Source organism: Tachysurus vachellii, chromosome 2 (genome assembly GCF_030014155.1).
Source record: "Tachysurus vachellii isolate PV-2020 chromosome 2, HZAU_Pvac_v1, whole genome shotgun sequence".
In the NCBI taxonomy this organism is placed as follows: domain Eukaryota; kingdom Metazoa; phylum Chordata; class Actinopteri; order Siluriformes; family Bagridae; genus Tachysurus; species Tachysurus vachellii.
This window is the reverse complement of record NC_083461.1, coordinates 37,847,554-37,873,946: the sequence shown is the minus strand read 5'-3', so window position 1 is coordinate 37,873,946 and position 26,393 is coordinate 37,847,554. Positions and strand designations below refer to the sequence as shown.

Below are 26,393 nucleotides of genomic sequence, written 5' to 3'. Positions count from 1 at the left end.
AAACCACTAAACTAACTCTTTATCTACATCACAGCTGTAAAACATCTGTACCATTTCCTAAAACAAACCTGAATGTGTAAATAAGATAGAAGAGAAAAGCAGGCAACACCATGATGGTGAGTATTTTTCAGATACAACACGCTGATCTACACAGATTTTCATTAGTAAAGGATTTTATTCTCACAAATCCAAATAAACTTATGATCACAGGGAAAATCAGCCCAGGTCTAGACAGGATCAGAGTTTACACCTGTGAGAACACAGTCCTCATCTCCTGCATTACTGTTCGGTTCACCGTGTCTCCAATACCTGAAGGAGAGAATCAGAAGGATCTGCAGTGTTTCTCAGTCAGTCAGTAACTCATCACCATGAGAACAATTCAGTTTAGTGATTTCTTACCCAGTGGTCAGTGGTGTATCATCTACCCACTTCCACATTCCCTCAGTGTGTCTGTCATTTAGACCAATAAAGTCTTTTCTGCTGTACAGCAATTTACTGATGAACTCCTGTTGGGGTTTGAATAAAATATAATAAATAAAGAGTCCCTCTCTCTCTCTCTCTCTCTCTCTCTCTCTCTCTCTCTCTCTCGCTCTCTCTCTCTCACCTGTTCTTCTTCATTGTTTATGATCACCAGTTCTGCATCTTTTCGTTTGCAGTCCATTCTGGCTTCAGTCCAGGTCTTATGTTCATAAGAGGTGTAATAAACACTGGAGCTGAAAAATATCCATCCTGGATCCAGACTGATTCGATAAAAAAAGATGAAGAATTATTATTATGTTTTTTTTTCTTCTTTTAATTCTGACTGTCTTGTTTTTGTGTTATCTTTTTTCAGGTTCTCTCCAAGCACCAGAGGTCACAATCACAATTCCCTGAATTGTAGATGTTTTTCACACTTCATATTAACACTGTGATGTACAATCACTGGTCAATCATATTGCTCCTGCATGATCACTTGTTAGCAGTTCATAATTTCTTATTAACATTCTTGCACTTTTGATTCGACTTTCTTCTCACTCCAGAGTATTATAAGAACTTTTATGATTTTGTCTGAATAGTGAAATTAGACTAATTTGCCAAGTATTTTAGAAAACAACATCTTAGAATCCTTCAGTGTTTGAAATGATGCAGATATTTAGACATGTTTGAAATCAAACTGTTATGTAACTACATTGTTAAGGCACTTAAAAGATTTGTGCAGGATTATGATTGACTCACCCTGTTTAGAAAGCCTCAGGAATTCCTCTTTATCCCTCTGTAACTTCTCTCTCTCTAGATTCAGGGTCAGGTTGCTGTAACTGGATTGTAGCTGCTTGTTTTCTGTGTTCAGGATGTTGAATCTGATCCCCAGCACTATGATACCACTCAGCAGGAAAACACACAGCAGCAGCACACAAACTGTACTTGTCTCTCTTCCTAATACAAAATGCATGGCACAGAGTTACTGTGACAGAGGTGTTGATTATTTTAAAATACATGCATGATAGTACAATTAATTTAGCTTCTGATTTAGCAGCTATAAACATTCTCTCTCCAGCTTCTTTCTTTATTTATATTGAAATAAAAAAAAAAAACACTTAGACGTCATTATAAGAAAACCACACTTCCTGTGTCAGACACTGAAGACTCCTTCCATAAATGGTAAATAAATGTATCCTTACAGATAACCACATCGTTTACCATATATGGTGAGTTTAGATCATTTCTTTATGCAAATCAGAGCATAAAAAGTTTTCTAAAGATCCGCTGTATACAGCTGTACAGCATCGACTGTAAAAAAAAAAAAAAAAAAAAAAAAGTAAAAATACATTCAATGGACTTCAGTTTATTTAAATATTCATGATTCATGTGTGTCATAATATTTTGGCTGTGAGTCACAGAGCTGTTTGTTCCATACATTAACTCTTGAGGTTGAGATTAAAAGGTATTAAAGTTATTATTCTATAGTAACTTAATATTTCAATAATAAATATACACTACTGTAAAATAATTAAGAAATTAACAAAAGTCGTATTCACACTTGTTTGTTTATTAGATCAAGTTTAAATCTTATCTACCTGTGCGTTGAATTTGTTTGTGACTCTTTGTGTTGATGTCCTCAGTGTCAGTGCCTTCAAAATCATCTGTGGTTGTATAGATGACCACCGTCACATCCTCGTCATCGTCTCCCTTCGTCTCCTTTGTGCATAAATGAAACATTTTTTAAATATAAACTTTTCACTAAAACACTGAGAACACAACTGTCCTGCTGGACGTCTTTAATCGAGTGTGTTGTGTGTTCACTATGAGATTAAATTAATATGCTTCTGCCAGTAAAGGAAGTGAAGCGCTGTGGCTTCTTTGTGTGATAAGCTGTGAAGATAACAGCAATGCCGCTCCTTTTGCTGATCTTGATCCCATACTATGGACTTAATTACCACTTCAAATAATTATGTTACCTCATTGTACTATACAGTATGTCCTGCTCTAGTCCCTAAATGTCCTAAAACTATGTTGTCAGTTCCTGAGTGAATATACTGAGTGCTCCAAGCATTCTGCAAGACCAATAGTAGCTGTTGTTTAAGTCTGACAGGAGGCCTGGCTTCCTGTGTGATCTTAAAATCATCACCTGTGGTGTAGGTGAACACGTGAGCATCAAAACCTCCTCGCCAGACCCCCCTAAAATCCACCAGCAGTCACATACACTGACATTCTGAGATTCTAGGAATGAGAAGACTTGGATTTCTACGCTACATAGATCATATCTCTCTACTGAGCTCTGAGTGTTAAAGCATCATTGTGTGTTTCTTCATGTCAGGGACTGTGAACTCAACAACCATGAAACTAAACAGAAAATCTGAGTTAAATCATGTAGACTATGAGATAACGATACACACTAAATATACACTAAAACAACAACAAAGAAAGCTTTCATTTATTCACAGAAAGATAATAAACGTCAGTGTTAATAAGGAGTAACATGAAGCAGGGATTAGTGATCAGTGACATGGTGACATGGCCATGTGACTCGCTGGGGCTGGTGGGTAATGTAGTTTAGCACTGATTTCGGCAATAACCATGACATATCAGCCAACATACGCATGAAACTGTAATTCTGTGTAATTCAGTAAAAGTGCAATTCTTAAAATTAGAACAGTGGTTGATAATAAAGAAGTCCCTGTGTTATTACTTTAGAAATGTTAATGTATAAGTGTGTTAAAATAATTATGTGATGTGTCAAAAAACAGCCAGAGCTACAGTATGATCTATGGTTATAGAACAGCAATCTGCCTAAGCAATCTGAATCCAAAAGACATGTCTTGATATAGAATGTGTAGAGGCACCTATTATGTCAGTATGAACTCAACCAATAAAAAAACATTTCTTCAGCTGATTTCCACATAAAAATCCACTGTGTGTTAATAGTAAGTGTGTGTGTGCTCTCTTCACCTGTGTTCGCAGGATCCTGTTTGTTCTTGTTACAGCGACTCTCCAATTTCAGCTCATTCTCATAATCATCCGAGTGATTTGCATTAACTCCTGCTTTTGCATTTACTGCCTGACTCATCTTCATTCTGCGCTCACCACTAGTCCCGATGTTCAAACGCAGGGCAAAATCCAAAAAAGGACATTTTTCATGAATTCTTCACATTTTTAATGAATTTATATATATATTGATAACATAATCAGGGCAAAGTTCAGTCTGGAAACATGAAAAGTGGGGTGGATGTGCACAAGGGGAGCTTGAGCCGGACCGCAACCGGATTTATCACCTTGGATATGGGGAACGGACCAACGAACCGGGGAGAAAGCTTCCTGCATGCCAGCTTCAAAGGGAGGTCTTTAGCGGAAAGCCACACCCATTGTCCGACACGGTAAGGAGGAGCGGGGTGGCACCTGCGGTTGGCCCCCGAGCGTAGCTCTGGGAGGATTTAAGCAAGGCGAGGCGAGCTCTCCTCCAGACTCGACAACAGCGTCTCACAATGGCCAAGGCTGAAGGAACCAAGGCTTCCAGCTCCTGAGTTAAGAACAATGGGGGTTGATAGCCATAGGCAGCCTGAAAGCCATCGGAGATGAGAGCCTGGAGAAGCCATCGGAAAGAGGGAGACTGGTGAAGAAATCTAATGAGATATGTGACCATGGTCTGCAAGGAATTGGCAGAGGCCGGATGGGAGAGATCGAGAACTCTTGTGTTGAGCACATACTGGACAGGCCGCGACAAAGTCCCGAGCATCACGTCTGAGTGAGGGCCACCAGAACTGTTGCTGGAGAACCGATAAGGTCCAAGGGAACCTGGGGTGACAGAAAAGTTGGGAATTGTGATACCACTGGAGAACTTGAGACCAGAGGTGATCTGGAACATAGAGTTTGCCCTCTGGACAGTCAGTAGGAATAGGCAGGATAGAACTGGCTTACTGAACTCTTCTCTCGATCCCTAGTCGAAGCGCCCGAATAGCAACGGAGTGAGGAAGAATGTGTTCAGCTGTGGCCTTGATGGGATCGGGGGAGAACTGACGAGAGAGAGCATCTGGCTTCCCGTTCTTCGTCCCTGGCTGATAGGACAGCGCAATGTTGAACCTCTGAAAGAAGAGTGCCCAACGAGCCTGTCGGGGTTTCAGCCTCTTGGCTGTCCGAAGGTACTCGAGGTTCTTGTGGTCCATCCAGACCAAAAAAGGTTGTTCAGCTCCCTCCAACCAGTGACGCCTTTCCTCCAGGGCGAGTTTGACAGCCAGTAACTCACGTTTGCCAATGGTGTAGTTCTATTTGGACGGGGAGACACGACAGGAAAAGCAGGCACAAGGGTGATGTTTATTGTCTTGGGGTCCCTTTGACCCCAACACTGGCATCTGACGCATCAACCTCCACCACAAATTGTCGAGTGGAATCTGGCAAGGTGAGGATGGGGCAGAGGTGAAAAGCTGCTTAGGTTTCTTGAAGGCTTGCTCGGCGTGAGGTCCCCAAGAGTAGGGTTTAAGTGGGGAAGTTAGCTGGTGCAAGGGTGCTGCAGCTGAGCTCTAGCCCCGGATGAATCGCCAATAAAAATTGGGAAACCCCAAGAACTGTTGGAGATGCCTACATGTCCCGGGTTGAGGCCAATCCCTAACAGCCTCGATCCATCCGAAAATTCCCTTCCGCCAGAATGAAGCCCAAGAAGGTAGTTTTTGTGACATGGAACTCACATTTCTCAGCCTTCACATATAATTGTTTCTGTAAAAGCCTCTGAAGTACTGCACGGACATGATGGGTGCGTTCCTCGGGTGTACGGGAAAAGATGAGGATATCGCCAAGGTAAACAAACATGAACAGATTTAGCATATCCCATAAGATGTCGTTTACAAGCACCTGGAACACTGCTGGGGCATTAGTGAGGCCGAATGGCATCTCCAGGTACTCATAATGACTAGTGGGAGTGTTGAATGTGGTCTTCCATTCGTCACACTCTCTGATACGAACTACATTTACATTTACAGCATTTGGCAGAAGCCCTTATCCAGAGCGACTTACATGTGCTTAAATCTCTAACATTGAATAGATTAATGCTGGCTCACTAGGTTACATACTTAAGATACCATGAGTTTAAAACATTTGTTCAAAGTTACAATGAAAAAGTGTCAAAGTTTTTTTTTTGTTTTTTTGTTTTTTTTTAAATGCAAAAGATAAGGAAAGAAGTGCTAGTTGAAGTGTTTCCTGAATAAGTAGGTCTTCAACCGCCGCTTGAAAATAGACAGTGACGCAGCTGTCCGGACCTCTAGGGGAAGTTCATTCCACCACCTTGGTGCCAGAACAGAAAAGAGTCTTGTAGTATACTTGCCTCTTACCCTGAGAGATGGTGGAACCAGTCAAGCAGTGCTGGTAGATCGGAGGGTGTGGGGTGCAGTGCGAGGAGCGATGAGGGCTTTGAGGGAAGAGGGAGCTTGTCCATTTTTGCCTTTGTAGGCCAGCATCAGTGTTTTGAATCTGATGCGTGCAGCTACCAGAAGCCAGTGGAGGGATCGCAGCAGCGGTGTGGTATGCAAGAACTTTGGCAGGTTGAAGACTAGCCGGGCAGCTGCATTTTGGATCATTTGCAGAGGATGGATTTCGTTCATAGGTATACCTGCCAGCAGTCCGTTGCAATAATCCAGTCTAGAAATGACAAGAGACTGAACAAGTACCTGAGCAGCCTGTGTGGCCGAATCCGTCTAATGTTGTAGAGAAGAAACCGACATGAGCGAGTCACATTAGCAACGTGAGAGGAAAAGGACAGTTGATTGTCCATGCTTACCCCAAGGTTGCGAGCTGTGGCTGAAGGGGAGATCAGGTCGTTGTGCAAAGATATAGCAAGATCATGACCTGGTGATGTATCACCTGGGATGAACAGCAGTTCAGTTTTGCTAGGATTGAGCTTTAACTGATGAGCAGTCATCCATGATGAAATTTCTGCCAGACATGCTGAGATCCGATCAGAAGCTGTGGTATCTGAGGGTGGGAAAGAGAAGATAAGTTGTGTATCATCAGCATATCATAGTCCTTCCAGGTAGGAAGCGAACCATTCCCCAGCTGATCCGCAAATCCCAAGACTCCTGAGGGTGGACAAGAGAGTCTTGTGGTTGACCATGTCGGGGCTGAAGTGAAGGTCCAGCAGATTTCAATTCAATTCAATCCAATTCAAGTTTATTTGTATAGCGCTTTTTACAATGGACATTGTCACAAAGCAGCTTTACAGAACATAAACATAAAACAAAAGATAAACATAAGGAGAAGTATAAAGAATTAATATAATAAAAATTCAAGATATATACAGTTCACAGTGTGTATGTATGTATGTATGTATGTGTGTATGTGTATTTGTCCCCAATGAGCAAGTCTGAGGCTCAGGCAACAGTGGCAAGGAAAAACTCCCTTAGATTGGTAAAGCAAGAAACCTTGAGAGGAACCAGACTCAAGGGGAACCCATCCTCATATGGGTGACACTAGATGGTGTGGTTACAAATATACAAGTATCACAGAGTCCAACTGGAGCCGGTAGATCTGTAGATGTCTCAGGGTTCTCACAGAGTCAGCCTTGTCTCAGTGGAGGTCCAAAAATTTCAACGCACGGAAGACGATCTTAGCATGGGTGTCTCAGCATGGGTAGAAAAAGAGAAGAGAAGAGCAGTGCATAGGGATTAACATATCTGCTGTTCATAAGAATGTGCAAGTCTAGTGTGATAGTGCACAATATTTATGGGATGTATTATGTGTACGCCTGACTAAAGAGATGAGTTTTCAATCTACATTTAAACTGTGAAAGTGTGTCTGAGCCCCGAACACTATCAGGAAGACTATTCCAAAGTTTGGGAGCTAAATAAGAGAACGCTCTTCCACCTTTAGTAGACTTAGATATTCTGGGGACTACCAGGAGTCCTGAGTTTTGTGATCTCAGAGAGCGTGAAGGATTGTAATGTGTTAGAAGACTAGTTAGATACATGGGAGCTAAACCATTAAGAGCCTTGTACGTAAGTAGCAGCAGTTTGTAATCAATTCTAAACTTAACAGGTAGCCAGTGTAGAGATGATAAAATTGGGGTTATATGGTCATACTTTCTTGTCCTAGTGAGAACTCTGGCAGCTGCATTTTGGACTAACTGTAGCCTATTTATTAAAGATGCAGGACAACCACCTAGTAATGCATTACAATAGTCCAGTCTAGAGGTCATGAAAGCATGAACTAGCTTCTCAGCATCAGATACAGACAGGATGTTTCTCAGCTTGGCAATATTTCTGAGGTGGAAGAAGGCTGTTTTTGTGGTTTGGGCGACGTGATTTTCAAAAGACAAGTTACTGTCTAATATAACACCCAGGTCTTTCACTGTCGAGCTACTAGTAACAGTACATCCATCTAATTGGAAATTAAGTTGTGAGAGTTTCTGTGTACTAGTTTTTGGGCCAATAAGTAGTGTTTCTGTCTTATCAGAGTTTAACAACAGAAAGTTACAGCTCATCCAGTCTTTTATCTCTCTAAGGCATTGAGTTAATTTCGACAATTTAGTTATTTCATCTGGTTTTGATGAGATGTATAACTGTGTGTCGTCAGCATAGCAATGGAAGCTAATCCCATGTCTTCTAATAATGTTCCCTAATGGAAGCATGTATATCGAGAAGAGCAGAGGTCCTAGAACTGATCCTTGAGGGACTCCATAATTAACTGGTAATAAACTGGAGGATTCACCATTTAATTCTACAAAATGGTATCGATCAGACAGGTAGGATCTAAACCAACTTAAAGCCTGTCCATGAATACCTGTGTAATTTTGTAAGCGATCTAGGAGAATGTTGTGATCTATAGTGTCGAATGCAGCACTAAGGTCAAGTAGAACTAATAGTGACATACAGTCTTTGTCCGAAGCTAAGAACAAGTCATTTGTAACTTTAAGTGCAGTTTCTGTGCTATGATGGGGACTGAAACCTGACTGAAACTCTTCAAAGATATTGTTCTCCTGTAAGAAGGAGCTCAGTTGAACAGACACAACCTTTTCTAGTATTTTAGACATAAACGGAAGGTTTGAAATCGGTCTGTAATTTGAAAGTCCATTAGGATCTAAATTAGGTTTCTTAATGAGTGGCCTAATAACTGCCAACTTGAAGGATTTAGGGACGTGACCTAAAGATAACGAGGAGTTAATAATATTAAGAAGAGGCTCACCGGCTTTATGTAACACTTCTTTCAGTAGTTTAGTTGGAATGGGGTCTAGTGAACAAGTTGTTGATTTAGCTGTAGTAATAAGTTTAACTAACTCTTCCTGACCTGTACTTGTAAAGCAATGTAGTTGTGTGTTTAGAACCTTAGGTGAGACCGGGATGCTAGTTGCTCTTATGTGTTGAGCGTCACCTATTTTATTCCTGATACTTTCGATTTTATCAGTGAAGAATCTCATAAAATCGTCACTACTGAACTGTGATGGAATTGTGTGTTCAGATTTTTGGTTTTTTGTTAGTCTAGCCACTGTGCTAAATAAAAACCTGGGATTGTTCTGGTTATTTTCTATGAGTTTGCTCAGGTGCTCAGCCCTGGCTGCTTTTAGAGCCTGTCTATAGCTGGACATACTTTCCTTATATGCAATTCTAAAAACCTCTAATTTAGTTTTTCTCCACTTTCGCTCGAGGTTACGGGTCTCTCTCTTGAGGGTGTGAGTATGACTATTATACCATGGTGCAAGCGTTTTATCTCTAACCTTCTGTAATCTGATTGGGGCAACAGTGTCTAGTGTGCTAGTGAATATAGCGCCTATGTTGTTAGTAATTTCATCTACATCGTCTGTGTTTAAGGGTGCAGCAAGAAGTCCAGACAGATCAGGCAGGTTATTTGTGAATCTGTCTTTAGTGGTCGGAATAATAGTTCTACCGAGACGATAATGTGGTGAAACACAGTAAGCCTGTTCTACAGGTAGTGTGTACATTATGAGATAATGGTCTGTGATATCATCACTTTGAGGAATGATATCTATATCAGTGACATCTATTCTGTGTGATATTATTAAATCTAGCGTATGATTACGACGGTGAGTTGCTCTAGTGACGTTTTGTTTAAGCCCAAGTGAGTTTAGTAAGTCCATGAATGTGAGTCCTAGCGCATCATTTGTGTCGTCAACATGAATGTTAAAATCTCCTACAATTAATGCTTTATCAAAGCTAACCAGTAGGTCAGAAAGAAAATCTGTGAATTCTCTAAGAAAATCGGTGTAGGGCCCTGGTGGTCTATACACGGTCGCTAGCGCAAGAGACATCAGGGATTTTTTCGTGTGCGTGTGCGATAGTGTAACATTAAGGACAAGCACTTCAAAAGACTTAAATCTATACTGTGTTCTCTGGGTAACAGTAAGGCAATCATTAAAGATAGTGGCGACACCACCTCCACGACCAGTCTGTCGAGGCTCGTGCTTATAGATATAACCTGATGGTGTAGACTCATTTAGACCGATGTAGTCATTTGGTTTAATCCAGGTTTCGGTGAGGCAGAATGCAGTAAGGCTATTGTCTGAGATTATTTCATTTACGATAAGTGCTTTGGGTACAAGTGATCTAATGTTCAGAAGCCCAAATTTTAGGAACTGTTTTTGTTTGTTTCTTTGGCATTTTTCTGGTCTAATTACAATAAGATTATTTCGAGATCATCTTACATAATTACTTTTTAATCTCACTGCTCGGGGAACAGACACAGTTTCTATGGGGAGAGGTATGTGTGCATTTGTATCGATGTGTTGAGGTGAAGGATGGCTATTGAAATTTAAATTTAAGGCGTAGTTTACCAGTCATTTCCTCAATCTTCTCCTGGTAGAAAGATGCAAAAACTTCTGCAGTCAGGGAGGATGAAGAAGGCGGAGCCGGGGGCTAGGACTAGGTGATAGGCTTTCTGAAGGTCTAACCTGGTGAATATGGTGGCACCTTGGAGGAGTTCAAATGCGGAGGACATGAGTGGCAGCGGCTAGCGATTCTTTATGGTGATACAGGGTCGTAGTGTACCATCCTTCTTCTCTACAAAGAAAAATCCAACACCGGCTGGGGATGATGACTGGCGGATAATGCCTGACTCCTTCCTGTACATACCGGGTCATGGCCTCCCTTTCAGGCTTGGACAAGTGGTACAGGTGGTCCTGGGGGGGTAGTGCCCGGCAGGAGGTCGATGACACAGTCGCAAGGTATATGAGGTGGGAGGGAAGTAGCACAAGCTCTACTGAACACTTGGCCCAGATCATGGTACTGTATTCAGCAGGCACCAGAGAGACGTCGGATGGCAGGTCATCCTTGACCAGTAATGGGCAGGGTGTCAAGGTGGTCAGGCAGTGCGCCTGGCAGTAAATCCCATAACCAAGGACCCGGCCGCTGGACAAATCTAGATCCAATCCAGCGTGGGCTGAGGGAATAACCAGGAAGGAGATCCACTCCGTGTGTTCATCGGCAATGGACACCAATAGGGGCTTAGTACGGTAGTGAGCCCAATGGAGGATATGGCCATCCAGGGCCCGTACCTGGAGAATGGTGGGTAGAGGTTTGGTCTCAATCCCCATTTGGTAGGGGCGTTAGTTCTTGATCCTGGCTCTTCATCTGAAAATGGGCCTTGAGAGGCCCAGAGGCTCGCCTTGGGCTCCTCCTTCAATGGCGAGCCCTGTCTATTGCTGGACATGAGAAGGCAAAGTGTCCCGCCTTACCACAGTAAAGACAGAGGTCGTGGGCCCGGCGCTGCTCCTTCTCCGCTGAGGACAGGAGGTGACGTCCAATCTCCATGGGCTGGGGAGATGGCAACGAGTATGATCTGCTAGCTCTGCATAAGATTGCCATCAGAAACGCACAGCAAAGTCAGATAAACGTGTAAGTACATTATCATGAGTCGATGATGACACATGGTACAACACTGTTATTTTTTTATGTTGCATCAATGCTTTTCAAGGGTAACAGTTGACATCTTATCTTCACTTCTGTTTTCTTCACGTCAACACATGTAGAAGCCACAGTGCTGTTTTAATTGCAGCATGTTAATTTAATCTCAAAGACACACTTAGTAAGGAAGTACAGAGGTACAGTCATGCTCTCAGAGATTTAGAGAAGAGTTTAAATGTTTTATTTACGCATGGAGGAGACGAAGACGTGACGGGGTCATCTATACATCCACAGACAAAGGCACTGACAATGAGACTGCATACTTCAACACAAAGGGTCACTGACAATTTCAACACACAGGTAGAGAAGATTTAAACTTGGTCTAATAAACACACATGAGGTGAGAGGAAAGGAGTGAAACAGGGATTATTTTTATATATTTTAAAATTCAATATCTTCTGTTTAGTCTGTAGTGTGTGATTGCGTGAGTGAATGAGAGTGTGTGTGTGCCCTGCAATGAGTTGGAACTCTGTCCAGGGTGTATCCTGCCTTGATGCCCAATGACGCCTGAGATAGGCACAGGCTCCCCGTGACCTGAGGTAGTTCGGATAAGCGGTAGAATGAATGAATGAATGAATGAATGAATGAATGAATGAATATCTTCTGTTTTTTTTGCATTTTAATTCTAATTAAATGCTGTACCATGTTGTTTGTTTGCTCATGTAATTTTTTTCGAAAATAATTGTGACATAACATGACATGAAAGGAAAAAAGCCCTCTTACAAGGACCATAGGGAAATCCAGCATGATGACAAAAATCTAAAAATAATCGAATGTTTCCTTTTAAACCCCTCATTTCCTCAAGATTATTTGGTGGGTTTTAAAATTTTCCTGGACTTAAGCGTGTAAAGGTTTGTTTGCTGTTCATGGGCTGGAAGTGAACAAAACCTCAACTGCTGTAATGAACTGAAATGAACAGAAATGATAAAACATGATGTATTATTAATGTTGAATTTGCTCTTATCTTGCCCTAAATAACTACAAGCAGGTATCAGATAACGTTTGGACACTAGAGGGTAGTAAATATACAGATTTAATAAGATTTAAATTTTTCCTTATTGCTGTGACGGATCTAGATTCCTGAGATTTTATTTTATTTTATTGTTATTTTTTATTTATTTATTTATTTTTTTGTAAAACCCTTAATTTTTTAAAAAAAAAAATTTCTGTACATAAATATAAGACAAATTAATTAATTCATTGTTTTAATTATTTTATCGTTTGTTATATACAGAAAAATAGATGACAGGAAAAAAATTGCAAATAATCACCACTTATTTTTATTATTTTATTCACGAGTATGTAAATAAAACCATTCACCATCAGCACATATGCAAATTGAAAAAGGATGTTTTATACTGTGTATACTCTGTTTTTTGCTGTGAAATTCCCCAACATAAATCTTAAACCTACATATGAGTTTACATTTATTCAGCACACTGAATGCAAACACAAACAAAAAAAAAACTTACATTCATTAGAAATATAACCAGTGTTAAAGTTATACTTTTCCCAGCCAGATGCCAAAGCGTTTTCAGAGCAATATTTTTATTTAGTTATTGTCTGAATTATGAAGGTCAAAATATTTTGGTTTTATTTCTCTAATCTTCTGTATGTTGAGAGAATATCGACTCAACTTTATATTATAAAATCTTCATCAGGTGCTGGTCATTATTTTGTTAAAATATACAGTATATATTATTTTATTTCATTAAAATAAATTTAATTCCATTTAAATCTTACATTTCTCCCATACATTTAATCATAATGTCCTTTTTTAACATATAAAATAATTCTGAACTGGATCTGACTAATTTTTTTAGAATCAAAGGAGATTATATAGTTGTTACTGATTATATACAGTAGTATGGTTACAGTTGCTATATGTGTAATTGTAAGTAATGATAGTTTAATGTTTATATCTAAGAAATTTATTCACAGATCCAGTAGTACTTTTCACTGCAAGGTCTGTCATACCATCCTGTATTTCCATCATACCCATTTACAACACAGTCTTCCGAATCTGAAAAGACATTCCCATCTGACCAGTACCTGGAACAACACAGAATTCAAATTCAAATTTTAATTTTATTTGTCACATACACAGACATGCAGTGAAATGCTTTAAGTTTTCGCATATCCCAGGTTATTATGGGGTCAGAGCGCAGGGTCAGCCATAGTACGGCCCCCCTGGAGCAGGTGAGGTTAAGGGCCTTGCTCAAGGACCCAACGTTGATGTCTCAGCAGCTTGTGGGCTTGAACCCTGACCTTCTAAACAGTAATCCAAAGCCTTAACCACTGAACCATCACGTCCTCATCAGAAAAGGTCGACTGCATCAGATACACTGAGCAAGAAAATTTATTTTAATGAATAATGTACCATCCAGTGTAGTGTAAAATAAATATAAACCTATAAACTCTTACGAAGTGATCATTGCTGTTCCATCCACCCATTTCCACGTGCCTTCTGTGTCACGGTCACTCAGACCAATATAATATCCAGGCTTCTTGTTGAGCTTTTCCACAAAACTCTGGTGACAGAAACCTGATTATCACAGTGCAATCTGGTAACTCAATGTACTCGATGTATTTGTTCAATATTCACACACACACAGTCTTGTATTATAACTAAAACAATGCTGAACTATGCAGAAGTACCTGTTCCTCTTTGCTGTTTATGATCACCAGGTCTGCTCCTTTTTTTCTGCAGTCCTCTCTGCTCTCAGCCCAGTTCTTCTTCTCAATTGAGATAAAGTAAAGTCTGGACTGAAACGAAGTCCATCCTGAGAGGGATTCAATGAATAAATTAATAAATGAATACATTCAGAAGAAGAAATTTAATGTTTAAAGTTTGGAACCCAATTAACTTCTTGTTGTTTTCTTTTTTTTGGCCAGGTAGAGTACATAAAACTGAATCCAGCATAGAACTTAAGCTAGAGTGCTGGAATACTCTTGCTCCTAAAGGTAAAGTATACAGTGAATGAAATTTGCTCTCAGTAACAGATGCCAGAATAAGCGTGCCATGCTGTGCTACCAGTGTGCTTGATGATGTCCTAGTAGTTCCTAACAATAATCCATGTTCTCTGACTTTTCTTATCCATGGATTCTGTTACAAACATTGACCATCTAAACAGCATGTACTCACCCGAACCAGTTACCAACTTCTGACATTCATCATTTTGCTTCTTTAACTGGTCTCTCTCTTTAGTCAAGGTGTTGTAATTGGTCTGTAACTGGTTTTTTTCTATAGTCAGGGTGTTGTAACTGGTCTGTAACCGGTCTCTCTCTTTAGTCAGGGTGTTGTAACTGGTCTGTAACCGGTCTCTTTCTTTAGTCAGGGTGTTGTAACTGGTCTGTAACTGGTTTTTTTCTATAGTCAGGGTGTTGTAACTGGTCTGTAACCGGTCTCTCTCTTTAGTCAGGGTGTTGTAATTGGTCTGTAACTGGTCTCTTTCTATAGTCAGGGTGTTGTAACTGGTCTGTAACTGTTTTTTTTCTTTAGTCAGGGTGTTGTAACTGGTCTGTAACTGGTCTCTCTCTTTAGTCAGGGTGTTGTAACTGGTCTGTAACTGGTCTCTCTCTTTAGTCAGGTTTTTGTAACTGGTCTGTAACTGGTCTCTCTCTTTAGTCAGGGTGTTGTAACTGGTCTGTAACTGGTCTCTCTCTTTAGTCAGGGTGGTGTAATTGGTTTGTAACTGGTCTCTCTCTTTAGTCAGGGTGGTGTAACTGGTCTGAAACTGATCTCTCTCTTTAGTCAGGGTGGTGTAACTGGTCTGTAACTGATCTCTCTCTTTAGTCAGGTTGTTGTAACTGGTCTGTAACTGGTCTCTTTCTTTAGTCAGGGTGTTGTAACTGGTACGTAACTGGTCTCTTTCTTTAACCAGGGTGTGGTAACTGGTCTGTAACTGGTCTCTCTCCTTAGTCAAGTTGTTGTGACTGGTCTCCAGCTTGGGTTTGTCTGTATTAAGGATGCTGAATTTGATCCACAGCACTGTGATTGCAGACAGCAGCAGCAAACACACTGTAGTCAGTCTGTAAAGTATCTTCCCTGCCATGTTGATTCCTGTAAATAAATGTGTACATCAGTTGTTAAAAATTCATACTGAGAAGAAAATAGTTTCTTTAATGTATAGGTGAATTCAGAAGTTTACATACAGCTTGAACAAATACAATTAAACTTATTTCATGACACACAATGTTTCAAGACAAACTTGGATCAGTTAGAATGACTGTTATAAAAGTTTTGGGTAGCAAAATTTTGCAACAGGTTGCTGGAATATTTGCCTATTCCTGTAGACAGAATTGGTGTAACAAAACTGTTCAGTTCTACCCACAAATTTTCTATAGGATTGAGGTCAGGGCTTTGTGATTTTTCCACAACTTTGCAGGTAAACATGGGTCATTATCCTTTTGGAAGACACATTTGTGACCATGCTTTAATTTCCTCACTGATGTCTTGAGATGTTGCTTCTGTACAAATTGTCCTTGTTTTGTTCTTGATTGTAGCTTTTAGTTACATAGCGATCTTTTATAATATAAAACAAATCCATTTATTTAAATTTTACATTTTTTATGCATTTTTATTTTTACTGGATGGTTACATTATGAGTAAATTTAATTTCAATTCCAAGTAAATTCAATTAAATTGATCAGCACAGACACACATCAGTGAGTGTGAATGTAGATTACCTGAGCTCTCAGACTGCAACTCCCAGCCTCCTAGCACATATAACCTGCCCTGGCCTACCTTGTGTGCTTGCTTCTCTACTCCAAACAAGAAACGATCGTGGGTTAGTGCCAAGGAGCATGCACCCGAACCCTGATTGCTTTTCTGTTACCCACTGTATTGTTCTTGTTTTGTGACCACAATATTGGATTACATTTGGATTGCCTGTTTGGTTCTTAATTAAACCTTTGCACATAGATTCTCAACACTCTTCATCCAGTGCTTTTTCACACTGCATCAGATCGTTATTTTAAACAGCAACTCTTCTAAAAATCAATTCTTCTTTCAATAGAGGCTATGTGCCATTGTTGTCAAACCCCAGATTGAAAAATGTGATCACTGGGGCTGGTCTAACCAAGCAGGGCTTTTCTAGGGCCAGTTCAGCTGAGCAGAGATCTTCTGCCATTCTGCCAGATGGGTGCCTTCAGCAGCCATCTGAACTGTAGCCACAGAGGGAACGGCCACTCAGAAACACTGGGGTCACTCTGTCTCTAAGGACAGGCATAGACAAGATCCTTTATTTTAGTTATAACTGTGTTTGTGTTTGCTCAATCAACTGAAAAACTGGCAAGATGCTAGTTACTGCCAGAGAGGCAGGGGGAGAGTGAGGGGAGAGAAAGAGATAGAGAGAGGTACTGTAAAGACACAACTATTAATGCTAGTGCTTATTATTTTTCCCCAGAGCTTACTGATCAGTTAGAAACATGCAGAAAATGGTGGATTCAAACCATTGCTTTGTGTCAATATAATCTTTACAGCTCGTAAACAGCTCTGCAACTGACAATAAACTTGAAACATGAAACATGATGGCTACATTGGAGCATAACTGAAATGTGTAGTTTTTGATAAAAATCAGATCTAGATCAGTTTTATCTATGAAGAACATCAATTGATTCCTTATTTAACTTTACCATTTTTGTATTGTTTTGTTTACAGTGTATAAGGATGTATATAGAAATGTATGAAAAGACAGATATTTGCCCCTTGGGTTGATGTTACGGTGTATATGTATTTGCCATTGGTGTGTGTGTGTGTGTGTGTGTGTGTGTGTGTGTGTGTGTGTGTGTGTGTTTGATTGTAGCTTTTAGTTACTTAGAGATCTTTTATAATATAAAACAAATCCATTTATTTAAATTATACATTTTTTCCGCATTTTTATTTTTACTGGATGGTTACATTATAAGTGAATTCAATTTCAATTCCAAGTAAATTCAATTAAATCGATCAGTACATACACACATCGGTGAGTGTGAATGTATTTTACCTGAGCTCTCAGAATGCTTGAAGCTTCCAGCCCTCTGGGTCTGCAAATTGTCTTCAACATCTTCCTTTGATTGCTTGCTGTCACTGGAATTAGCTCTATTATCTGCTGTAACTTCAACATTTGTAAAAATCTGCTCTCTCATCTCCATTCTTCTATTTACAGTAATCCCGATCTTTTAATGCTGTAGTTATCAGTCCTTATAAATGTACTTGTACCGGTATATAATTGTCTAAAACTGCATTCAGAGTAGCTGTCTGAAGAAACACTGCCAAAGTGACTGAATATGATGCTATTATGTATATATAGGGATAGGGTTATGTATATGTATAGGGAAATAACCCTATTTCCTGTTGGGGTTTTTTTATGCATGCAGGTCACAAGTGTGTTTAATGTGAGTGTGAAACACTCCCCGAATACACTTAGAGCAGGAAGACTTGCAGAATTTACATATGTCCTTATATAGTCCTGAAAGTCATGAGAGCTATAATCTAGTCTTCATCAGAGTTAGGTCTCACCTTATTCTCAACACTTGCTATGTACTCATTCATGGCTCACTTATTTTGCGCAAGTCAGAACTAACCATTATAAGTTCAAACCCAAACAAAGTGATATTTTTGATAAAAAAAAAACAATAAAACAAACCAAATTGTGTGTGAGAATTATAGAGGAAGTAAGAGTGAAGATGTTATTAAAGGTCATGCCATTCTATTTTATCAGCACTTTCACAGGGTTCATGTCTTTGTATTTGCTGGTCTCACACTTTTGTGGAATGTTCTCACACTCAATATGCTCATCTCTTTCCATTTATCAGAGCTTAAACATTATTATATATAATAATTTCAATAACGTAGGAAGCTGCATAAGCAGCATTTGGATGAGGGTCTCTCAACAACCCAAAAAGAAGAGTCACGAATCTGTATAACCCAAACAGAACAAATGAGGTCCTTTTTTCACAAGCTATCTGAATGGGATATGCCTTGCAAATATGCCTTAGTTAAATTGAGTGTCAATGATATCGAGCTGCACCTGCGTGATTGTTACAGAGCATTTTGAAGAAGGCTTGACTTATTTAAATCACAATAGTGAGGTGTTGAAGTGAGGGGGGCACGGTGGCTTAGTGGTTAGCACGTTCGCCTCACACCTCCAGGGTTCGGGGTTCGATTCCCGCCTCCGCCTTGTGTGTGTGGAGTTTGCATGTTCTCCCCGTGCCTTGGGGGTTTCCTCCGGGTACTCCGGTTTCCTCCCCCGGTCCAAAGACATGCATTGTAGGTTGATTGGCATCTCTGGAAAATTGTCCGTAGTGTGTGAGTGAATGAGAGTGTGTGTGTGTGCCCTGCGATGGGTTGGCACTCCGTCCAGGGTGTGTCCTGCCTTGATGCCCGATGACGCCTGAGATAGGCACAGGCTCCCCGTGACCCGAGGTAGTTCGGATAAGCGGTAGAAAATGAATGAATGAATGTTGAAGTGAGAGGTATCACTATGGTGAGATCGTTGTTCCCTAACAAGTTACACTCATGTGCCTTTTCCAGGAATAGCGATTGCCTAACCACGGGGTGAGCATTTCTTTGTCATGCTACTCAGAATCTGTGTAAGAATTTTTGACCCATAGACACATCACTAATGCTGAAAAGTGTATCAGTTACCATCTTCAGCTACACCAGGCATATATACTGTAGTATGCCTTCATACACATACAATAAATGCAGTTCATAAAAGTGTATAAATGGGATCATAGTACAGACTCAGCTAAAGAGCCGTGGAGCTTTGTCACTTCTGCAGAAATCATGCATGCATCTGACTGCTTGCAGAAGTCTGAAAACATGTTTGTCAGCAGGATCCTTAATTAATGACAGTCTTAATGAATCCATAAATCGTTCAGTATATTGGTTTAGTATACTGCTTTATAATACTGTTGCATAGATAAAAAGGCAGCTACAGGAATCAAACAGAGATAAATGAATGGGAAACCTGAATGGGAAAGTAAACTACAAAAAAAGGTGACACCGTGATGGGGACGATATTTCAGCACATTGATCTACACATAAAACAACGTAAATTTAATTTACAGCTTTTAATTCACATAGAGCATTTCAGTTAAAGATTGTCTTCTCACTGATCGAAATAAACTTATCAATACAGGGATAATTAGCTCAGGCCCAGCACATGATCAGAATTTACACCTGTGAGAACACAGTCCTCATCTTCGGCATGGTTTGTCATGTCCCCAATACCTGAAGGAGAGAATCAGAGGATCTGCTGTGTTTCTCATTAAGTCAGTACCTCATCACCAAAAGAATATTTCTTAGTGAAAGTTATTTCTTACTCAGTGGCCAGAGGTGTATTGTCCACTCCCCCTCTATAGGTTTATCATTCTAGCTCTTATTTTCAATATATATGGAGCTGAAATGTACCCATCCTTAGATCCAGACCATTTCAATGAAAAACATTTAATTTCAATTAAATAAATAGTTAAACCTCAAAATGAAATATAAACTTGAGTCAGATAGAAAGGCCTCATAACTAAGGTTATTTTTCTTTACAATCCTAGCTTATTAAAACTCTGACAGTCACACAGGTTGCGTCCAACCACCAGAAGTCACAATTCCCTGAATTCTAGCCAGTTTCCATATACACTTGCATCATATACTCATGTATACAATCGCTGGCCATTTTATTAGGCACATACACATTTACGCAGTATACCACATTGTTTCAGCGTGTTCATTTGTTAGCAGGAAATAGTTTTTAATTAACATTAACACACTTTTGGTTTGACCTTCATCTCAATCCAGAGTATTTCAAGAACTTTATTATTCTGTGGTGGTGAAATCAGACAAAATTACCAAGCATTTTAGAATCTGTCAGTGTTTGAAATAACAGGGAGTGTGCTCATGATCAAAAAATTAAATACCATACAAGAATATAAAAAATAATTCAACAGTCAATGCTGTGTTGTATTTGTTTGCTGATTGCCTGAACTATGCCTGTATTTTTTTACTGTTTTTTTTTTTTTTTTTTTTTATTATAACTATTTACCTGCAATTGCTTCTGTTTTTGTGACAGAATTCTTTGCTTCTACTTTTTAATGCAGCTCACAACACAGGAAGATAATAGATGGTTTTAACTTTTCTTTGGTACGAACATTTATTGAGTGAAGAAAACCGCTGTTTCATTTTGTTTTATTTTCACTTTTTTAAATATCCATCCATCCATCCATTTTCTACCGCTTATCCGGGGCCAGGTCACGGGGGCAGCAGTCTAAGCAGGTACGCCCAGACTTCCCTCTCCAACAGACACTTCCTCCAGCTCTTCCGGGGGAATACCAAGGCGTTCCCAGGCCAGCCGAGAGACATAGTCCCACCAGCGTGTCCTAGGTCTTCCCCGGGGCCTCCTCCCGGTTGGACATGCCCGAAACACCTCCCCAGGGAGGTTTCCAGGAGGCATCCGAAACTTGGATGCCCGAGCCACCTCAGCTGACTCCTCTCGATGTGGAGGAGCAGCCGTTCTACTCTGAGCTCCTCCCGAGTGACTGAGCTCCTCACCCTATCTCTAAGGGAGCGCCCAGCCACCCTGCGGAGGAAACTCATTTCGGCCGCCTGTATCCCGGATCATGTCCTTTCGGTCATGACCCAAAGCTCATGACCATAGGTGAAGGTAGGAACGTAGATGGTAAATAGAGAGCTTTGCCTTGCGGCTCAGCTCCTTCTTCACCACAACGGACCGGTATATCGACCGCATCACTGCAGAAGATACACCGATCCGCCTGTCGATCTCCCGTTCCATCCTTCCCTCACTCGTGAACAAGACCCCAAGATACTTAAACTCCTCCACTTGAGGCAGGAGCTCTCCACCAACCTGAAGGGAGCAAGCCACCCTTTTCCAGTTGAGAACCATGGCCTCGGACTTGGAGGTGCTGATTCTCATCCCCGCCGCTTCACACTCTGCAAACCGTCCCAGTGCACGCTGAAGGTCCTGATTTGAGGAAGCCAACAGGACAACATCCTCTGCAAAAAGCAGAGACGAAATCCTGTGGTCCCCAAACCGGACTGCCTCCGGCCCCTGACTGCGCCTTGAAATCCTGTCCATATTGATAATGAACAGGACAAGTGAAAAAGGGCAACCCTGCCGTAGTCCAACATGCACCGGTAACAAGTCTGACTTAGTGCCGGCAATGTGAACCAAACTCCTGCTCCGGTCATATAGGGACCGGACAGCCCTTAGCAGAGGGCCCTGGACCCCATACTCCCAGAGCACCCCCCACAGGTCACCACGAGGGACACAGTCGAATGCCTTCTCCAGATCCACAAAGAACATGTGGACTGGTTGGGCAAACTCCCATGAACCCTCCAGCAACCTGGCGAGGGTATAGAGATGGTCCAGTGTTCCACGACCGGGACGAAACCCGCATTGTTCCTCCTGAATCCTCCTATCCAGTACCCTGTCATAGACTTTTCCGGGGAGGCTGAGGAGTGTGATCCCCCTGTAGTTGGAACACACCCTCTGGTCCCCCTTTTTAAACAGAGGGACCACCACCCCAGTCTGCCAGTGCAGAGCCACTGTCCCCAGCCACCACGCGATGTTGCAGAGGCGTGTCAACCAAGACAGCCCCACAACATCCAGAGACTTGAGGTACTCAGGGCGGATTTCATCCACCCCCGGTGCCTTGCCACTGAGAAGCTTCTCAACTACCTCAGTGACCTCAGCTTGGGGGATCGATGAGTCCTCAACTGAGCCCTCGGCCTCTGCTTCCTCAGTGGAAGGCATGTCGGTGGGGTTGAGGAGAACCTCGAAGTACTCCTTCCACTGTCAGAGGATGTCCCCAGTCGAAGTCAGCAGATTCCCACTCCCACTGTAAACAGTGTGCGCAGGGCACTGCTTCATCCTCCTGAGGCGCCGGACGGTTTGCCAGAATTTCTTCGAGGCCAACCGATAGTCCTTCTCCATGGCCTCACCGAACTCCTCCCAGACCCGAGTTTTTGCCTCCGCAACCACCTGGGCTGAAGCTCGCTTGGCCCTCCGGTACCTATCAGCTGCCTCCGGAGTCCCCCGAGCCAACCAGGCTCGATAGGACTCCTTCTTCAGCTTGACGGCATCCCTTACGTCCACCACCGGGTTCGGCCTGCCACGACAGGCACCGGAGACCTTACGGCCACAGCTCCGAGCGGCCGCATTGGCAATGGAGGTGGAGAACATGGTCCACTCGGACTCAATGTCTCCAACCTCCCTCGGGATCTGGTTGAAGCTCTGCCGGAGGTGGGAGTTGAAGATCTCTCTGACCGGAGACTCTGTCAAATGTTCCCAGCAGACCCTCACAGTACGTTTGGGTCTGCCAAGTCTGTCCAACTTCCTCCCCCGCCATCGGATCCAACTCACCACCAGGTAGTGATCAGTTGACAGCTCCGCCCCTCTGTTTACCCGAGCGTCCAAGACATACGGCCGGAGGTCAGATGAAACAACCACAAAGTCGATCATCGACCTCCAACCTAGGGTGTCCTGGTGCCATGTGTACTGATGGACACCCTTATGCTTGAACATGGTGTTCATTATGGACAAACTGTGACTAGCACAGAAGTCCAATAACAGAACACCACTCGGGTTCAGGTCGGGGGGGCCGTTCCTCCCAATCACGCCTCTCCAGGTGTCACTGTCGCTGCCCACGTGAGCGTTGAAGTCCCCCAGTAGAACGACGGAGTCCCCGGTCGGAGCAGTTTCCAGCAGACCTTCCAGAGACGCCAAGAAGGTCGGGTACTCTACACTGCCATCTGGCCCGTAAGCACAAATAACAGTGAGAGACCTATCCCCAACCCGAAGGTGCAGGGAAATGACCCTCTCGTTCACCAGGGTGAATTCCAACACATGGTTGCTGAGCTGGGGGGCTACGAGCAAGCCCACACCAGCCCGCCTCCTCTCACCGCAGGCAACTCCAGAGTAGTAGAGAGTCCAGCCTCTCTCGAGGAGTTGGGTTCCAGAGCCCAAGCTGTGCGTGGAGGCAAGCCCAACTATCTCTAGTCGGTATCTCTCAACCTCCCGCACCAGCTCAGGCTCCTTCCCCCCCAGTGAGGTGACATTCCATGTCCCTAGAGCCAGATTCCGTGTCCGGGGATTGGGTCGCCGAGGCCCCCGCCTTCGACTGCCACCCAATCCACATTGCACCAGCCCCTTACGATTCCTCCTGCAGGTGGTGGGCCCACAGGAGATCGGCCCCACGTCGCTCCTTCGGGCTGAGCCCGACCGAGCCCTTTTTTAAATATATTATTATAATATTTGCATCAGGGGGGCATGGTGCCTTAGTGATTAGCACGTTCGCCTCACACCTCCAGGGTCGGGGTTCGATTCCCGCCTCCACCTTGTGTGTGTGGAGTTTGCATGTTCTCCCCGTGCCTCGGGGGTTTCCTCCGGGTACTCAGGTTTCCTCCCCCGGTCCAAAGACATGCATGGTAGGTTGATTGGCATCTCGGGAAAATTGTCCCTAGTGTGTGATTGCATGAGTGAATGAGAGTGTGTGTGTGCCCTGCGATGGGTTGGCACTCCGTCCAGGGTGTATCCTGCCTTGATGCCCAATGACGCATGAGATAGGCACAGGCTCCCCGTGACCCGAGGTAGTTCGGATAAGCGGTAGAAGATGAATGAATGAATGAATGAATGAATGAATATTTGCATCATAAAAGAAGTACTTTTGAATCAATAATGTATTGTGTGTGACATACTGTGGAATTTTTAACATTACTATAAAAGATAAGTATTCTTTAGTCATATAGTTAAACAGTAAATGAGTACCTAAACTTATCTTCAGGAGTGGAATGTTGTCAGATTGTAAATGTTCATCAACTGTGTGTGTGTGTGTGTGTGTGTGTGTGTTTGTATAAGGTGAGTAGGATGCTATTGCTCTATGCAAATAGATGGTGCCTGGTTGTGTTTGTCATCATTGTCATTTTTATTCTGAATTGTCATATTCCCGAAATGCTGATTTATTCAAATAAAATTGAATTGAATTGAATTTGTTTGTCTCTGTATACTTGCTTAGGGACTACAGATGGAAAATAGCTTTTGTCAGTTATTGTGTCATTTACATGCTCGCCACTAGATGTCCATAGTTGAAGGAAAAACAATGAGATTCATAGACAAGTGTGTATTTTACATTTCAAATTTGATCAACAGATCAAATACTGAAACCTACATTATCACAAACACACAATATTCACTCACTCACTCATTTTCTACCGCTTATCCGAACTACCTCGAGTCACGGGGAGCCTGTGTCTATCTCAGGCGTCATCGGGCATCAAGGCAGGATACATACAATACAATACAATATTAATAAACAATAAAATTTTACATTAAGCTTAACCCACATTATAGACTATAAAGTAAATTCATCATGTGTGACTTTTTTTGTACAGTGTTCTAATAACACACGTGTTATTGCCTATGACACATTTATTATTGTTGTCGTTATTATGTGCCTCATGATGGCTCAACATAAAGCCTTTATAACGAATCATTAGTTATTACTTTATTTTTATATTGTGTCATTGTCTACACTTAAAATAACTTGATGAAGATGTGATTCAAAATCTTATTATCATTACCAGATTTTTTTTTGTTTCAGTGACTGACTGATGTACTCAGTTATTTTCTTTTCATCTCACAAATCTACAGGGAAGTAACAGGGACAATCAGCCCAGGTCGAGATAATTATTTGGTTCTCCGTCCCACCAGAACCTAAAAATACACACAGAGAATCAGAATCTTATTTCACTTATGAAGCTTCAGACTGCATCATGGGTAATTTTTAGTTCAGTGATGTCTTTCTTAGTGGTCAGATGTGAATCGTCCACCCATTTAAATGTCCCCTCTGTGTCTGTGTCAAGCTTCAGTACTACTGAAATATTTACTCCTGGTTAATTGTTACAGGGCAATATAAATATACAGACTTATCAATTCTCTCTCTTTCTCTCTGAACTTATGACGATTATTCACCTACAGTACCAAGTGCTAGAAGCACATTGTAAAGATCAGATGTGATCTGCTGTAACTTCTCACTCTCTGTATTCAGGTTGTTGTATTTGATCCACAGCACAGTGATGGATTGAGCAAGAGCACGGCCACTGATGCACAAGGATATTAGAGTGAACCACGACACAGGTGAGGATGATTTGGGACATGAGGCAAGACAAGGAAACATGCAGGAGCTGATGGATAACAGTTTAAGCATTGGTTAATATTGTGTTCTGCACCTGTGCGTTGAGTTTGTAGGTTCCCGTTTGGAGCAGCGTATACTCCATCTTTGTGTCGTAGCCCTTGACCAACGTCACATGATTTTCATCTCCACTATTCAGCTCCTCCATGCAGCTGCCATTACAAACACACTGAAACATCTCCGGACTATAAATACAGCGTCTTTGTGTGCAAAGATACGACTGTACAGATACACAAGTGGTGTATGTTGTGTAACTGCATCCGATGCTGATAGAGAAGGAAGTGAGAGGGCAGAAGTGATTTCTTGTGGTTAATGTGTCCATTTTTTAATCTTTAAAGGGTTGGGGTTTTTTTTGTTTTTTAAAACAAATTCTTACCATCATGTCCTTTCACCTGCTGCTTTTGTAGAATCAAATTTAATTTAATTTTGTAGAAACGAGTTGATTTGTTTTTGTGGGAAATAAAACGTTCTCGTTCAACTTTACTGTCATTACACAAGAAGCTGTCAGAAGTCTAAAGATTATTTCAGTTCAGAACTAACATCACCTAAACATAGAAAATAACCAACCATCATGTGGAGACAATTTACCTGTAAACTGTGAACTGTTGTGAATGGAACAGGGACATATTGTGTGACAGATTGTGTAACAGTGTGCGCAAGATTAAATGGTCAGGTTGTGAGAACTGATTCCACCTACAGTAAGTTTCTAATGTAGTTTAGTTTAGAATTGATTCACACAACAGTACAGATGACATGAAATACTCCATGTGAAATGTCTGAGCTTGCAGTTCTTTGTGAGAAGGCCATGTGACCAACCAACTGCTCCTGCTA

At 41.7% G+C, this 26,393-nt stretch overlaps 1 protein-coding gene and 1 pseudogene across 2 annotated transcripts; both read right to left on the bottom strand.

Annotated features, from left to right (window-relative positions):
* Window positions 1–161: 161 nt before the first annotated feature.
* Window positions 162–3,550, bottom strand: LOC132858488 (C-type lectin domain family 4 member E-like; annotated as a pseudogene).
* Window positions 3,551–12,646: 9,096 nt separating this feature from the next.
* LOC132841919 (C-type lectin domain family 4 member M-like) lies at window positions 12,647–17,681 on the bottom strand. 2 transcript variants are annotated; one of them, XM_060864568.1, is made up of 5 exons: window positions 17,363–17,679; window positions 14,518–15,435; window positions 14,031–14,155; window positions 13,797–13,903; window positions 12,647–13,424 (listed from the first exon to the last, which is right to left on the bottom strand). In XM_060864568.1, the coding sequence occupies exons 1-5, from the start codon at window positions 17,508–17,510 to the stop codon at window positions 13,304–13,306; spliced, it is 1,419 nt and encodes a 472-aa protein (XP_060720551.1). In that variant the 5' UTR covers window positions 17,511–17,679; the 3' UTR covers window positions 12,647–13,303. The 2 variants fall into 2 exon arrangements, with proteins under 2 accessions (XP_060720551.1, XP_060720552.1); XM_060864569.1 differs by lacking the exon at window positions 12,647–13,424 and adding an exon at window positions 13,473–13,717 and having other exon boundaries at window positions 17,363–17,681.
* Between the last annotated feature and the right edge of the window lie 8,712 nt (window positions 17,682–26,393).